The following is a 17,165-nucleotide window of genomic DNA, read 5'->3' on the forward strand; positions in this document are numbered from 1 at the left end:
TCTGTTATTTTCTCCTACCAATAGAGAAACTACATAAGGACTCTATACGGGCTCTTGGATACCTCATAAGGGGAAAAGGTGCAGTTTTTTTCTTACAACAGTGACTTACTACATACAACTGATGAGGTGGACTCTTGTCTAAGGTATAAACTTTGCTGCAGTTTTTTTTACCTGCCACTACTTGAAATACCATTTCCCACTATATAAGGATACTCATCCAGGCCTGTGCTCAGTGAAATGAATGGTGAAAAACAAGAAGCATAAATAGAAACACTTAAATGTACCTCACAAACCAAAAACATTATGCAGAGATGTTCAGGATGGTGCAAGCTCCTTAATCTTCCCTGGAGATGACGGGGTTATTCATTTTTTGGAAATCCTCTAACGGTACAACAAAACACTGCTTCTGAGTGAATGTGGATGAAATGTTCTGCTAGCAGCTGTACAACTTCCTGCTCAAATTTGCCGTCCATCTTATCTCTCCTGATCAGTTTTCATGTGTTGAGATTATTCTTGAAATTGTTGCACTGAACTTTGTTCTGATTTTGCCCTTTTTAATTCCAGCATAGAATTTGGTATTTGGTACGTTGATTGACAATACTGTTCTGCAAGGTAGGTTTCTTCTCTTATGGTTGCTTACTATCTTCATATAAACATAAAGAGGACATCTACAAGGGTCCTCTAGTGCTTGGTGAAGCCCAAGGTTAACCCTTTTGGCAGCCCCAAAGACACAGCTTCTGGCTCCTCTCCCTTGGCCAGTTAATCCACTTTCCATGTCTACTTGTTATTTCAATTTCTGCATTCTCTTCTTACAGATACCATTTCCATGGTCTTTAAAATTGTGTAGATGCCCTACATCTGTAGGGTTACTTCCATGGCTACAGGAACTCTTAATTTTAATTTTGAAATTTTACTGTGCAGACGAAACTATGTATTGTTCTGACATGGCGGCTGTGTGACTTGGTGCTTACATAGCTACTTTAACTCTGTTCCAGCAAGAAGTATCACCTTGGATCAGGGATGGTTAACCTATGACTCTCCCAGTATTGTTGGATTCCAATTCTCATCAGTCCTAGCCAGCATGGCCAACAATCAGAGATAATTGGGGGGGGGGGGGGAGGAGAGTGCAGCAACATTTGAGGTCAATAGATGAACCAGCCTTGCCTGGGATAGTATGACTATAATAGGACTTATCTGGAGTAAATAAGTAGAGGCAGCCAAAATAGATATGAACTGCTATTTCCTGTGGGCACAGATAACTTTAAAGGAGTATTGGTGCGCTAAAACAACCAGCCACTATGAAAGTGCTAAATCCTGTGTAAGCTAGGTGCTAACATATTTTCCACCCACTTCTGACATTGTAATGTGTACAAAAGTGTTGAGTAAATTGAACAAGGAGTTTTGCAGTCAAAAACTGTGTGTTGGAAGTAAGCCTGATATACAGGAATGATAAGTACAATTATGACTTAAGAATTAAAATTCCAGTAAAATTAAGTTTAAAATATAATAATAATCAGAACAACACAACTTAAAAGAGAGCAGCATAAAAGTAGAGATAAAAGAGGTCATATTAAAAATCCTGGGAAAATATAACGGTCTTTGCCTGGTATTAAAACAACATCAGAGTTGGTGGCACTTGAGAGGCATTGTGCATTAGTGCAACGGGGCTTTATTTCTTGCCATCTTATGATACAGGTAAAGTGGTACAGGTGTCCTACAAGCTGAAAAAATAGGAGAAAAGCTGTTGTGTGCAAGTGAATCACAGCACCGTATAGTTGTAATGTATGAGCAAACAATGGATTTGGACATCTGGCAGCTTCAGATAGTGAGCGTCCTAATATGGTACCTTAAATTGGTGTATGGAGTAGTTTCATTTATGTTTTACCAACTTAAAACAATTATGAATTTAATATGACCACAGGTTGCATGTTAAAATCCTCATGTAATATTTACAATCTTGGCTACGTATAGACTGGCTACATATAAACTGCTTTCCTTTTCACTAGAATAGGGGTATTGGGAACTTAAAGCTATTCTGAAGGAGAGACAGAGCCTTACTATCTATAGAAGGGAAAAGTCCTATTTACAGTACTGGGTTTTTCTAAATGCACTGACCTCCATTAGGCCCAAACTAGTCAATTAAGTGATTAAATTAATGAGACTGCAAACTGCACTATGTTTATTCCAGGATGAAAATGCGCCTTTAAAGCACTAGCTTCTACAAACTTTTTTTTCTTTACCATATATAAGTAAAGGGGGGGGGAAGCTGAAGGTGGGGGGGGGGGCTTTCAAAAATAGTTCCCAGAGTGTGCTATGCTTTTAGATCAGGTTCTACAGTAGCTACCTGCAAACACTTGCACCCAAATGTACATGTGTATTGCTGTAAAACTGGTTATACTTCTGGGGAGTAGTTTTGGCATTTCCGGGGTATAGCTTGAAGTCTTTGGGAACTAGAGTGGCCTCTGACCTGGCTAGAGACTACAGCAAGACATTTAAAAATTGAACTATGCACAGTGACAACTTTATAGTACTGTCTTTGAAAATTTAAAGATCCTTAACAATATAATTATAAAATTGCTGTGACTTACTTCGCCAGGATAACATGATACAGTTGAAGCAAATTATCGTTTAGTATTTGATATATTGTTATGGATATCAGCAGTAACTCTTGCAGAGCTCTATGGTGTATATCAAACTTAATCCCCAATTATTTCAGTAGGATTTAATTGAAAGTAAATATGTTTAGCATTACTCTGTTCAACATGCTGCTACTGATGCTAGTTGCAAATTGCCAAAATAAATAAGTGAAAATTTAAAAAATAAAAGCAACCAACACTTGTGTTCATGACTATTCACAAAGTTGAATGAAGAAAACAACTAAAGATTCAAAACTAAAAATTGTTACAGAATAAGCTTTTCTGGTCTACAGTCCACTTCATAATTGATGTAGCAAGTTTAAACTTGAGTCCATGTAGGGCAGGCATGGTCAAACTTGGCCCTACATGGTTGATTGGAGTTGTAGTCCCAACACATCTGGAGGGCCAAGTTTGGCCATGCCTGATGTATGGGATGCTATTAAACTTGCTTCTCTTAAAATAGAAACACCTTAAGCACTGCAGCTTTTATAGTGGCATAAGCTTTTGCAGCTCAGTTTCCATTTCATCAGGTCTATGAAGTGGTCACTTAAGTGGGCAGGTATAGGTACCACGAATACAGAAAGGAAAAGGAAGAATGTTCGGTTTTTTGCTGGAGCAAGAGCCAAGCAAGCAAGAGATAACCATGTGGGCAGTACTATCTAGAGCACAAATGAAAACAAAATCCAGTCAAATGGACTATCCAGTTAGCAAGAGTGTGACCCACTCAAGACTAGTGTCTGTGTTGAGAGATGAAGCAAGTCATGAGAAATGGTCCCTCAGCCAATCACTCAGGTAAGACTTCAAGATAATCCTCAGCATCTTCATTTTCTGGGGAGGAAAAAAAAGCAAGTCGTTTGATTACTGAGTACTGTGATGCTTATTTATCCCAGTTGCAAGTTGCTCCCTTCTAATTCCTCTTTTCCTGAGAAGGGTCCATCGAGGCGAGGCTTTTGCTCACAGTGTTTTAGCATAATATGTGCTTCTGCGAGCACATCATAATTTTGCCCAATTTGGGCTCATTCCTTCCACAAAGCTGCAATGGGAAAGGTGGAAATAAAGCACAGTTGCTCAAGCAGAATAACACTTGTAGTTTATTAGACCCAAACCAAATCAGGAAATATTTCCATTTAGACCAAGGGTGGTTAACCTCTGACCTTACAGATTTTACTGGACCACAGTTTACATATCCCCAACCATTAGTTGCACTGGTGGGGTTGGGGTGGGGGGCTAATAGGAGTTGGAGTCTTAACATCTTATTTAGACTGTTCAACTGTTGCATCATTTTTTTATTCAATTTTGGTCGTTTGAATTGGAAGTAATGCAAATATCTAAATTGGGCATTTGTGATCTAAACTTGAACCAAATGGGGAATTGTTCAAACATTCACAGCATTTACTCCCTCCACTCAGCAAATATATTAGTAAAAATATTCAATAAATTACAAGGCAGGCAAAGATAACATGAGATATCTTTCCCTGCCAGTGATATAGCTTCACTCCTAATTAAAGCAAAAGTATCACTCAAATTGTAAAATATTCTAATTCATTGCTTATGTAATGGGAATAGAGAAAAGTCATGATGGACAATGTTAATATGATGCACCCAGCACACTACAAAGAAGTTGACTCTTTCACTTAAAGAAGGGATGGAAACGATTCCAATTTCTTCCTCTTCCTTCAATCACCTGTTGCTCTAGTGATTCTACAACCGTCCTGGGTGAATGTTTACTCTGGTGAATGTACATATGGCTTCTGATTCCATTTTTAAAGTTCTGAAGGGTAGAGTCCAAATAATCCAACACCTCCGGGTCAAACATTTTGTTTATAGATTAACTATTTAAAACAGGCTTTCCATTTTGAAAATGTTATAGTTCCTGAACAAACATATACCTTACTGGTTACTACAGTCATTAAAACATAGCGGCTCAAAAGTAGATAGAATCATTTGTACAACTGATACTGAATTCCTTGCTATTTATTGCTTCATTGTGGTGGGTTTTGGAAACAATTTCTAAAAATTATTTTATAGTAGAAAGATGGTAAATGAATGAAAGGAGCATGATCCAAAGCTCTTTTCGTGCAGCCTACGTGCATTTTAGTATTGGGCCATAAGCATTATGTATTCTATGAATCTTTACAAATTTAATATACAGCTGTGCTGCTATAATTTTAAAACAAAAATTAAAACCTGTATCCAGTGCTGGTCATATGCTAGTGGAAGAGACTTGCACAGTGGAATTTTCCTCTTTTAAATGCCTCTAAATAAGGTCCAAAGGGTTGGGAGAGTAGATTATGGGGGAGCAGATTATAGGGGCTGCAGATTGAAGAAGTGCACAAGTGGAAGTCTGATAATGCTGTATTTTATTCCACTTCACAGATATCCTCAAACTGACATTTCAATAGCTCCAATGACTTGAATCACAAATTCATTGACCTATCCCATTTTGCATTCATTCTGCAGCATTTGCAAATAGAAGAACAAATAATTTATTACCTTTATTCATTATTTAAAATTTCACCTTCCTTACCTAATGCTTATTTCTCAAAGCCACATGTGAAAAGGAATGAACATAACATAATGTGTAAATCAATTTTCATTGCTTTATTAGTAGGAATACCCACAAAGAAAAGACCAGGTAGAATACATCCCTGTTGGGTATCTCTTGATAGAGTAAGATTGGATTATATATGCTCATTTGTTGTTACTTTTGCTTTGGGATTGGTTAAAGCTATCCAGTTCTAAATATTGAATCATAACAAAACTCCAAAACTTGAAATAGAAAAGGGCACTCAACATTATCAAATGCTTTTTTCAGTGTCTAAAATGACCAAGAGTCTCTTCTTAAGCGGGATTCCCTTGAACTGCAGTCCTGTTCAAACTTACCTGGAAGTCTCATTGAGCACAATGAGAATTTCTTCTAAGTAAATGTGTATAAAATGGCACTGTGTGGCTAAAATCCAATACACATTCAAATGGGGGGTGGGAGGTGGAATTCCAACTGAACTTAATGAGACCTAATTAAGAGTAGACATGCCTGTGATTCCATAAATATATTATTTTCCCTACATTATCTGTATCCTCTTACGTATAAAGCTAATTGTTCTAAATATTTTATAATAATTATTTAAGAGTGCTATTTTTCTGTAAGAAGTAACTTAGAGACAAATTCTTACCATGCTTAAATGTAGGCTATATAAACTTATATTCAAAAGTTATTATTTTTTTACAGTACCTCTTAATGCCACAGTCAAAATTCTGCAAAGACTTTGGAATAGCTAATTAGACCAGTTAAGCTGAGAGCAGTGCAGTATAGTGATTAGAGTATTGGACTAAGCCCTGGGAAACCAAGATTTTAGTCCCCACTCAGTCATTGAGCTCATTGGGTGACCTTGGACCAGTTGCTGTCTCTTAGTCTAACCTAAATCATGTTGTGAAGTGAAAATGAAGTGAAAATGGGGAGAGGGAGAACAATGTACACCACCTTGAACTCCTTGGAGAGAAGGTGGAATATAAGTATAATAATCAGATCCAGAAATTTTATGGTGCCTCACTGTTGTTGCAGCCTTTTGTATTTCCTCTATGGTAACTAATTAATCTAGTTCTTTAGGCTCTGAAGCTGTCACTTTTGTGATTTTTATTAGAGTAAACTTTTGTATATGTGATTGATTGATATTACTTTTTATATAGAGATTTGAAATAATTCCTCTGATATGTCATCATATAACACCTTTAAAGCTGCTGACTACTTCACATAGGACTTTCTTACTATGTTCTATTTTATAGCTCTAATTGAATTAAATAGACCATTGACATTGAGCAAACATGCATAATTTTGCATATGAATTATGAGGAAAAAGCCTATGTGTTTTTAAATTCTGAACTCACATTTCACACCAGACACCATTTTAAGGATAGCCATTATCTCCTATGTGTGAGATAAAGGATATTGTCTGTTCTAATATCTAGTATATTTTAACCCAACTCTGTCTTCTCCTGAAAACTCAAAGCAGATACGTGGTCCCCTTATCCCAATGTTCCAAGTCATGGGTACATTGTGGCTGAGAGGAGATTTAGGTTTAAGTTTCCAGAGTGCTAGCTGTGCACTCTTAAACTACCATCCCACACCAGGCTTGCTTTATCATTTTTTAAGACAGAGCATTGTGATAGTAAGGGCTGCTCAAGCTGTTTGTGAGTGGAACAGTCTCCTTCGGGAGGTTGTGGGCTCTCCTTCCTTGGAGATTTTTAAGCAGATGTTGGATGGTCATCTGTCATGGATGCTTTAGCTACGATTCCTGCGTTGCAGGGGGTTGGACTAGATGACCCGTGGGTCCCTTCCAACTCTATGATTTTATTTATAATCAATCCTCTACTGCAGAGTTTATTGACCTTTCCCATTACAGATCATGGGTAATATTCAGTGTTAGCCATACCCAGAATAGACCCATTGCAATCAATGGTCTTTAAAGTCTTGATTTCATTGGGTCCACTGTGAGTGAAACTTAATTGGCTTTCATCTCATGTTGTTTCACTAGTTTTGTTAATTTGAAAAAAACATATATACCCGTAATTTTCCTGCGTTACAATAATTGTTATACGGCATAGTATTAGTAGTATGTCATTCTTTTCTGATTATTATTATGTGTGTCTCTTACCAGGAATCAAATATGCTTCACCTTTAGTGACGTAGACAGTCTGAGATCTTTGGGATGTTGTAGGTCTATTTACTGGATAGCGCAGGTTGCTTACCAGCCCTTGATTTGGTTTCTCATAAGTAGCAATTAAATCCTTTAAAGTTCTGAAGTCCTGTTTTGGAGCACCCTCAGAAGTCTGCAAAAGAAGTAGATTGTTGCCACATTTTCATTTGATTATACTATTTGTAAACTGCTGTTCCTCACAAGAGTGAAGATTAATTAATTTCACTGAAATGGATAACTAGAATAGTACTCTCCTTCCTTGGAGGTTTTTAAGCAGAGGTTTGATGGGCATCTGATATGGATGCCTTAGCTGAGTTTCCTGCATTGCAGGGGATCGGACTGGATGGCTCTTGGGGTCCCTTCCAACTCTACAATTCTGTGATACTGTGAATATGAAACTGATACATATTGTGCTCTTGGCAGAGTTCCATCCCGCTGAAAATTAAGGTTGTCATGGTGGCCACCAACTGTTAGAATGAATGAATACCCCTAAAATAAGGTCATCCAGAGACGTAGATTTTTTTAAAAAGTAGTTAAATAAACAAAAAGGTTAAGCAAGGTGGCATATGCGTCTAGTAGGACCTGTTAAGTGCATATTTATTACATTATTTTACTCTAGATGTAGTCGTTTTCTTACCCAATAAACACACAAGATGTATCTGGCTGTACTTTTGAATCAAATTGTAGGGTTCAACGGAAGTCTCATAAAGTTCAGCGAAAAAAGCAGAAGACCCAGTGGATCAGTTCATTCTCTAGTCAGACTACAACCACTACTATGCTATAAGATCCACTATCCTGTAATATTACGTATGAGCCTGTTCTACTGATGAAGCCTAGCATGGTGAAACAAGGCTAATATTCAGGAAATCCTTGTCTTAGACTCTGTGAAAGGATTCTGTGGAACTGTAACAACCCTTCATGTGGATTATTGGACTCTTTGAAGAGACAGGTGGAATAGATACTTTTACATATATGGACCTTATGCATGAACTGACTAGAGAATGAACTGATCCGCTGGGTCTTCTGCTTTTTTTTATGAGGCTTCCGTTGAAATCTACAAATTGATACAATGAATAGTATACCTTATTTATTCAAAAGTACATATTGAGTATGTTTCATGTAACCATAGGTTTGTTGTTGTTGTGTTGTTTTCTTACCTGCATCATAAAGTGTCCGTTATGTTTCCTGAAGATTCGGTAAGTGTAGATAATCTGTTCATAGCTGATTTTTAAATAGGAAACAGATACATTAATAAATAATTGCCTTATTTGTCAAATTGCTGCAATAGTCATATATGTCAAAGAGTCATTAGGTCTGTAAATCCTATCCAGTTCATTCAGAGAGAAATGGTCATGTGAGCTACCACATTATGCTAGAGGAAGACTGCTATTCATGCTGCTAGAGTTCTGGTTATCTCTTATGAGCTGAATGGAATCACTGCTATAATTAAATTTGTATAGCACTTCAAAAGAAACAGATGTGTTCTAAGTAGTGTGTACATGAACTCTCTTCTGATGGTATCTGGGGTGGGTAGCAATAATTCCGGCTTTCTGATAAGGAGATCAGAGATAGCACTAGTTTTGCCTAGTTTTGTCCAGCAAGCCGTTAAGATATGTCTTCAGTGTGAGACAAACAAATGTTATTTTCCTACAACTCAGAAACAACAACTAACAAATCAGAGTAATCATGTTTGGGAAACGATGTAAGTTTGATACAGCAGAAACTATAAATATAACTTGATTTCCAGTAATATTTACGACGATGAGGTTTCTTGTACTGATTGAGATCAACAGTCCATTGTGATCAATACTACACTTGCCATCATTCATATGTGATAACTGGTTTTATTTTGTAGATCACTCCTCTGGATGTAAACCTGCACATCTAAAAAGACTCTGCTCCTACACCACAAAAACACTGGAGAAGGGATGGTGGAGAATAACGTACCAATATATGGGTGAGAGATGAAATCTGTAGCTTACTAGTTGAAAAACTTGCTAATTTTAAGATTTTTTTGTGAACATTGTCCGTGTGGAGGGGTTATAAGTACCGTTTACTATGAATATGTAAAGAGACAATTGATTTACCAAATATTTAGAGTTATGGCTTCAATAATGTGAAGAATTTAAAATAGATTTCTGACAAAAATTGTGCCAATATATATTTTACTGTATATGTACATTTTACAGCAAAAGAAGTACTTTGATCTGAGCCAGACTCTAAATTCAACTTACAATCAAAAGCAGAATCATTTTCATGTGCCCTGGGATTACATTTATATATGCCTAGATGAACTTCTTTGATTTCTTAAAATCAGGGGGCTGTTATCTCTCAAAAATTCCAAACATAATAAAGATTGGACCCAATACATAGAAAGTTGTGTGTAAGCCCCATTGATATCAATATCTTTTATTTACAAAAATCTATAAACCACTTAATGAAATAAACTTCTGGTGTACGTAATATCATGTTGGCTTAAGTTAGACATGGTTAACTTTCATAACTGAAGTATAGTTAGGTTTCTCTGAACTGAAGCTATTCTCTCCAAAAGAAACACAAGATAACTAGTTTAAATGAAAAGGGAAATACTTACAAAACACAAAGGCACAAGACTCCTGGAATACTCTCACTGTTTCGTATTAAAAAGCTCCCATTTTTTCCTGTTTTGCTCAGTAATTTTTCACAGTCGTCTTTAGTTATAGTTCCGTGGAAATACTGCAGTTCCATTTACCTATGAAAATGTTTTCAGATCAATTATTAAAGATTTAGATCAAAAAGAGGATCTGTTCTTTACCTAACTAAAGCCAACCTGTTGAGCACAGATGTTGAAACTGGCACAGCGCCTTTACGAAAGGCTTTCAACTGTGTTGTTTCAGTTCAACAACGTGATTGTTTTTTCCCCTATGCAAAACCTAGGAAACAGCACAGGAAATGTAAAACTGATAAATGGATTAGTCGTCACCAGAGCTCTTTAAACAAAGAACTTTACTGGGTTTCTTAGTGGTTGGTTGTGGGGGAGAAAGGTGAAGATTGAATCATTTCTTGAAATATATTTATAATCTTTTGTCAGCATGATTAAGATGATTATGAGCTACACAAAGATATGCTTATTGAAAAGGATTTTGTGTGTGCGCGCGCACCCAACAAATGATCATCTGTCAGAAATGGAAGGGGCTGGATACACGTCTTTGGCAAAGTGAACAAGGGTCATTGGTTTTGTCTTGCAAGTACAATCCAGTCCAGCAAACTGAAATAGTGTACACGGCAATTGGTTTGTGATACATTGCTCCAAGGAAGGACAACTGTTCCGCATCAAACTCTTACATGTGAGATTCAAAACACAGGAGATCCAATTACCTGAAAACTCCACAGGATTTCTCCTGCAATGTTGGGGTGCTAGGCTCAAGATTTTGTTCAGCCAGGTTTTACTCAGTGGTCTGTCAGTTCCAGTTCCTCATAGCTCAATAATGTTCCTATTCTATCAATCTCACAAGCAAATTGTGAAGGAAGCATTATAGAGCAATGTAAAATGTAACATTAGAGTGGGGATCAACATTTCTTTATGTTTGATGTTGCAACAACCCTATGTTATAGTCTTCTCTTTTTTCTCTCCCTGTAGATGGAGATCTGTGGCTAATTTTTATTTGACTCTTCTGTATCAAATGAATAAACAGGAAAAAAAACACACACGCAAGTGCCAAAGGTTGCACAGTGTGCATTTTATTATTCTGTTACAGTAAGCTCAATAATGCATTCTTGCATATTTTACTTCAGTGGGTACTGATTCATCCAAAACTATCCAGTACAGAAATACTGAGCTGGGATTTTAAAAAAAATTCATTGATTTCTAAACCGGATACTCAAAAGGTGCCACTTTACACAGTAGATCTACAGTGTCAAATGTGCCACCTATTCTCATTGTTGATTGTAATCTATAACAGTCTCCTCCATTTCTGTCTTTTTTTTGTCTGGAACCCTTTTGCTGGTGTGATCAAGAGAGAATTTTTAGATAGCTGAGAGGGAGGAGGTGATAATGATCTACCCATAAGTCCCTTTCCTACAGGCAAAAAAACCATACTGATTTTTATGCAAGAAGGTGTCCAGCTCTAGGCCACATTTCCATATTCATTCCCACCACTGATGGGTCTTCTCACTAATATGGTCATGGTGATGGACTACTGCAGGTTAGGTAAGGTTGCATCCCTACCCCAGCATACTGAGTACTCACATACAAGGAAATATGCATGTATCTGCTTGCCAGATGTTTATCGCCACCAACTTTGACAGCACTGATCACCTTTGAGGAGTACAGAAGGGCAGTGGGCCCTTCACATGGCCTGCCCTCTGATGAAACCCGATTATGTGTTCCTGAATGATCTGGGGGATTTTCCAGCAGAGAAAGTTGATGGCTCTGTTGAAAGCCTGGTTTCAGTATGGAATGGTGAGATGGAATGGGCTGTTTACACAGTATCTCCCAAGCATCCTCTGGTGTTGTGGAGCCCAAGTGATTCCTTGGTATTTGGGGGGAGTTTCAGCTCCAACTCCAGCTCCAAATTGGCTTAAAATAAAATTTCATGACAATGTTAACATTCAGCTTTATTTATTGCAAAATTCGTATCCTGCCAAGTAACTGACTCTTGCAGCAGCTAGTACTAATTTAAAATAGGAAATTAAAAATACAAAAATTACAGATACAAGTAGGTAGCTGTGTTGGTCTGCCGTAGTCAAAACAAAATAAAAAAATTCCTTCCAGTAGCACCTTAGAGACCAACTACCGTAAGTTTGTTACTGGTATGAGCTTTCGTGTGCATGCACACTTCTTGTGCAAACTGCAAACAAGAGAGAGCGAAAAGGCCTGAAAAAGCAATGCATCTGCCCTCCAAGTAATATCTTGGCCTGCTTTCCTGACCACAGAGTTATTTCTAAATGAGTAGTAGCCAGCCAGCCAAAGGAAAAGGCCTAGTTGCCTCCCTTCCGAGGGTGGAGTGGGTCAGGTCACAGAGGCGAAAGATGACAAGTACCCAGGTTCTACTCAAGTCAACTTTCTGGCAGCAACTGCTAGTCAACCTGACACCAGGGATCTTGAGGTTATGAAACTGGCATTGTTTTTGTGTGCATGCGTGAGGGAAGTGGTTTTGCACAGAGAAAGCCTCCCGTCTGCCAGCGTAGTTGCTAAAGCCATTTCCATCAGTGAGCTGTCAACATATAGTTTCCTGTTCCCCTCTGAGAGTCTGATTAAGCTCTTAGAGTTCATCCTTGCCTGTTTTACTCCATGCTGTGCACCTGCATGAAGCTGAAGCTGGGAGTTATTTTACTGCTTGGTGAAAAATAAGCAAAAGCCTGTCACATCAGTTTTTCATGCTGAAACGATCCGGCAAATTGCCTTCCTTGCTCAGAAAGCCTGCTTGTTCATGATCTTTTGTAACACGAAATGTCACTCAAACAGTTACCACTGCCCCCTGTCCCTGTCAGAATATCAGGACTGTTCTATACAAAATTATTATTGTTTGATACATTATTCTGTAATGCAGATATATTGGAATGTCCCCCAGGAGCAGACATGTACAAGATATATCCCTTGCTGAGTTTTTTTTTTCTTCATGAGATAGGATTTTTGTCATGAGGAAGAAATTGTACTTTATTGTTATGGGCTGTTGCATTTTACTTCAACGGGAATGCATATTTTCTAGGCTTTGTTTAAACAGACGGTTGGTACAAACTGTTGCATATAATATCAGATGCATATTTTCACTTGTTTGTTCAATGCGGATTATAGGGTTAATTTGGAAGCCTAGCAAATGCTGAGAGTTTCAGCTATCAAGGCAATGAAGTGCCATTGTGGAAGTGCAAGATGGCTCATATCTTGGCTTCAGGGGTTCTGTGACACTGAGTGGAGCATATGATTGATAAGTGGAGACTGTATCTTGGGATAGCCAGCCTGGAGACAAGCAGTTTTGATGTGGTACAAGGAAGAAAGGCTGCTACTCAAGAGTAAGATTCTCCTGAGAGCCTGGTTGAGTTTGTGGACTGTTTCATCCAGGGCTATTGGATTGCTCCAAAAGGGAATGTCCTAGTTTCCTGCAACTTATGCATTGCATTATCTGTCTTTTCCATCTTGGTGAACTAGTTTCTAGTTTCCTAAACCTGGGGTTGCTTCTCTTTATTTTAACACCTTCATGCCTGGAAGCCATAACCTATTCTACCTTGCAAAGCTTCAGAGGAGCTCAGGAAGGCTGATCGATGAAGGGGAAGCCTAGGAGAAAACCCACCCCCCTTTATCCAGGGGCAGCAAATTCTTTTAAAGATGGGGCTGAGCAGAGAGGTACACTCTGTGCTACCTGGGAACAGGCTTCCTCAAATGGCAGCAGACCTGGTGGGGGCCAAAGGTGGCTGCCATTCAACCCAGACTTCGAGTGAATGAGAATCTTTTGGAATTGTGTGCCATACTCTTCCAAGAAAAATCCAAGACATGGCGTGAAATGGTTTTGACCTCATTCTCACTTTCAGAACTTCAGGGGACCACCCCCTCCTCCTGCAGTATGCTTATATTCCAAGCGGTGGCGATATATCTCAATCTGCCAGGCCACTCCACCACTAACCTACATGTTGAAATTCTTCTACAAAGGAGTTATTCTTCTACAGAGTGTAGCTTAGCTGAACAAAGCTAGGAGGCTGCTGTTGTGAATTGACACAGTGTTTATCTTGCATACATCTCACCTTTCGACGAAATCCCTCCTTTCACCCTCCACAATATCTGAAACCCACTGCTTGTTTTCTACACGCTCATGCGCTGTTGGTGTTGTTGATTATAGCCTCTTGAAATCTCTAGATGGCACTGTAACTCTGCCTAATGCAAAGGCACGGGCAGCAACAATATCAGTTTTAAAACGTTCCTTTCCCCCAGCGGATAAAGAAATCAAAGCCACTCAGTGATATGCTTCTAACTCCTGATATACTGTTCTGTATTGGGCAAGTACTGCAATCATTTGATTTATATATTATTAATAGGATTTTGTGCCATGATACTCATGTATGCTTGATGGAGAATTTGGAAGCAATGCCTGAGCGATGAATAAGGGCATAATTGTTGGTGCGTGAATAAACAAGCAATTCACTTCAAGGAAGTGTGCAAAAAACTGCTAATATTTCGTTTTCATCTTAATATCAAAAGTTGGTTTGTGTTGAGCAGCAGAGTTCATAACCATATGTTCCATTCAGGAACATCATTGGGCGGGGCTGTCCCCTGGTGCTGAGGGCAGGGCAAAAGGACATTCTTCAAATTCTAGAGAACCTCTTAATATAATGCTCCATATTTATAAGCTATCTGTCTGCACAGCATGCGCACCTCCTGAATTACTTTGCTTCCCCAAGTAGAAGAAGGGAAAGGAGTAGACTGTGATTTAGAAACCTGTTATCTTATACAAGAGCAAGGCTCACCAGTGCATCTTCCCTCAAGGAATGGGATTGCTGGCTGAGACTGATGGGATTCGTAGACCAAAACGCTGGGTTGGTTCTCAATGACTAGGCTTGTTTAGAACAGGAAGCAGGATTAAGCCCCACACCAAGAGTGTGGTCCAGTACTAAAATGTAACCACTGCGACTAGTGGACAATCATTCATGGTGTGCTGCAGATTGGCACTACACAGGCAAATTCAAATTCCCACGTCCCCTTTCTGAAGAAGAACAGAGAGCAATATAAGCTTCCCATCAGTCATTTCACTCTTTGATCGGATGTTTACCAAAGCAAGTAAGCAGTACTGATGAAATAATGCTCCTGCTGCGATGTCATCAGGAGTGTTTCTGTAACAGCCCCATGGGAACGTATATTGCTATCTAATTAAGGCTTATTTTTCAGCTATCAGACAGACAAATTTGTTTCTAAGTGCAGCTAGCTGCTGCTGAATCGGAAGCCTGTGAGATTTAAAATGAATTATATGCTACAGAGAGGGGGAGAGATAATAGGGAAGATCCAGTGCAATATCACACAGACATAGCTTGCTTAAACTGTGAACCCAGTCCAGAGAAATGCTGCAGTCGTATGCAGATTTACACGGGAAATAGTCCCATCGGATTCAGTGAGGCTTACTTCTGAGCAGACATGTCTAGAGTTGCACTCAAAGTTGCATTGCTGTTGGCATCAGGGGACATCTTCATCATAGCTAACTTGTCCCATTCATTTCAATGGAATTCAAGGTCCATTCATACTCTGGCTTGGGGCATTTGTCTCTTGTATGTGACCCTGATGGCCATCTTTCTTGAAAATGGGCATCATATATTCATTCACTCAGAAGAACCAGAGTTTTGCGGAAAGTGCATTTGCTTACTATTCACTCAGCAAAGGAAAAGGACCTTCCATTTTAGGTATTTATGTTTCCTTGTTGACAACAAAGGAAACTGCCTTATACCAGGTCATATTATTTGCACATCTAGATCAGTATAGTTGCTTCTTGAATGGCAGCAGTTCCCCACGGTTTCCGACAAAGAGTGATTTCTCCAATCACTTACTACCTTACCCTTCTCACTCGGGTTGTAGGTCCAAACCCCTGCAATACAGGTAGCACATCTGAAGAACCCCTGACAGATGGCCACCCAAACTCTGTTTAGAAATCTCCACTGAAAGTGAGTCCATCACCTTCTACTGTAGTCCATTCCACTGTCAGGCAGCTCTTACTGCCAGAAAGTTCCTCTAAAAGTTTAATCAGAATCTACTTCCTTGGAATTTTAAATCCATTGGTTCGTGTCCCAACCACTGGAACAGCAGAAAACAAATTTGTTCCATCTTCCACCAGCCCTTCAGATATTTGAAGATGGCTATCATATCACTTCTCAGTTTTCTCTTTTCCAGGCTAAACGTCCCCAAGTCTCTCAACCATTCCTCATAAGATTTGGTTTCCTTGATCATCTCCCTTGAATGGTTGTGGACTCTCCTCCCTTGGAGGTTTTTAAGCAGAGGTTGGATGGTCATCTATCATGGATGCTTTAGCTGAGACTCCTGCATTGCAGGGGGTTGGACTAATTTACCCTCGGAGTCCCTTCCAACTCTACAATTCTATGATCTTGGTCACCTTCCTCTGCACACGTTCCAGCTTGTCAATATCCTTCTTAAATTGTGGTGCCCAGAACTGCGCACAGTACTCCAGTTGTGGTCTGACCAAGGCAGAATAGAGTGGGACTATTCCTTCCCTTGATCTGGACACTATGCTTCTGTTGATGCAGCCTAAAATAGCATTAGCTTTCATTTTCTTTTATTTCTGGTGCATCACACTTTTTCCTTTATGGAACAATAATAATCACATTTTAGACGTGTCCAACACACAGAGTAAAAATGCCTATGATTGGGCAGGCTTCATCCACTCTGAAGGGGCTACTGTGCCTGAAAATTTCACCCACTTCCATCAATAGGAAAAAAGTGAAAGTATAAAAATAAATTTAAAAATCCCTAATAGTAAAAGTGTTGAGAGGAATAAAGGAGACCAGTTAGGCTGCCTCTGAATTGGCTATTTTATAAAGTGCTGAATTGTGTGAACCAAATCTTGTACTCCAGGGAACACCCTTAGTAGTTGATAAACTGTTTTTTGAAAAGACAATTTACATAGCACTATTTTCAAGTTGGATCATCCTTTCCTAATATTAATGTCCACAGCCAAGTGTGATAACAAACCACCACAGTTCTGCTGCTGACTGTTTCTGTGCAAATGCTCATTAGATCCATTACCTAATTAGCTAGTGCATTAGCACTGAAAGCCTTTTGTGTACATATGCAATACTTTATGTATAATGGTTGTGCAAGGCAAATTGGAACGATGTCATATCTGGGCGATGTTCCTAATTAAAA

General features: G+C 38.8%; 1 protein-coding gene and 1 long non-coding RNA gene across 5 annotated transcripts; one reads left to right on the forward strand and one right to left on the reverse strand.

The window, feature by feature from the left end:
• The first annotated feature begins 58 nt into the window (after nucleotides 1-58).
• On the forward strand, nucleotides 59-16,089 carry LOC310676538. 2 transcript variants are annotated; one of them, XR_014510597.1, is made up of 4 exons: nucleotides 59-143; nucleotides 565-612; nucleotides 9,186-9,287; nucleotides 15,864-16,089. It is a non-coding gene; the product is annotated as an uncharacterized lncRNA (long non-coding RNA). The 2 variants fall into 2 exon arrangements; XR_014510598.1 differs by lacking the exon at nucleotides 15,864-16,089 and adding an exon at nucleotides 10,950-11,032.
• SH2D1B (SH2 domain containing 1B) lies at nucleotides 1,653-10,444 on the reverse strand. 3 transcript variants are annotated; one of them, XM_083438527.1, is made up of 5 exons: nucleotides 10,140-10,408; nucleotides 9,924-10,061; nucleotides 8,488-8,551; nucleotides 7,289-7,463; nucleotides 1,653-3,464 (listed from the first exon to the last, which is right to left on the reverse strand). In XM_083438527.1, the coding sequence occupies exons 2-5, from the start codon at nucleotides 10,055-10,057 to the stop codon at nucleotides 3,421-3,423; spliced, it is 417 nt and encodes a 138-aa protein (XP_083294653.1). In that variant the 5' UTR covers nucleotides 10,058-10,061; nucleotides 10,140-10,408; the 3' UTR covers nucleotides 1,653-3,420. The 3 variants fall into 3 exon arrangements, with proteins under 3 accessions (XP_083294653.1, XP_083294654.1, XP_083294652.1); XM_083438528.1 differs by having other exon boundaries at nucleotides 7,310-7,463; nucleotides 9,924-10,444; XM_083438526.1 differs by having other exon boundaries at nucleotides 9,924-10,403.
• Nucleotides 16,090-17,165: the final 1,076 nt, after the last annotated feature.

Source organism: Podarcis tiliguerta (assembly GCF_965153285.1).
Source record: "Podarcis tiliguerta genome assembly, chromosome: 4".
Lineage (NCBI taxonomy): Eukaryota > Metazoa > Chordata > Lepidosauria > Squamata > Lacertidae > Podarcis > Podarcis tiliguerta.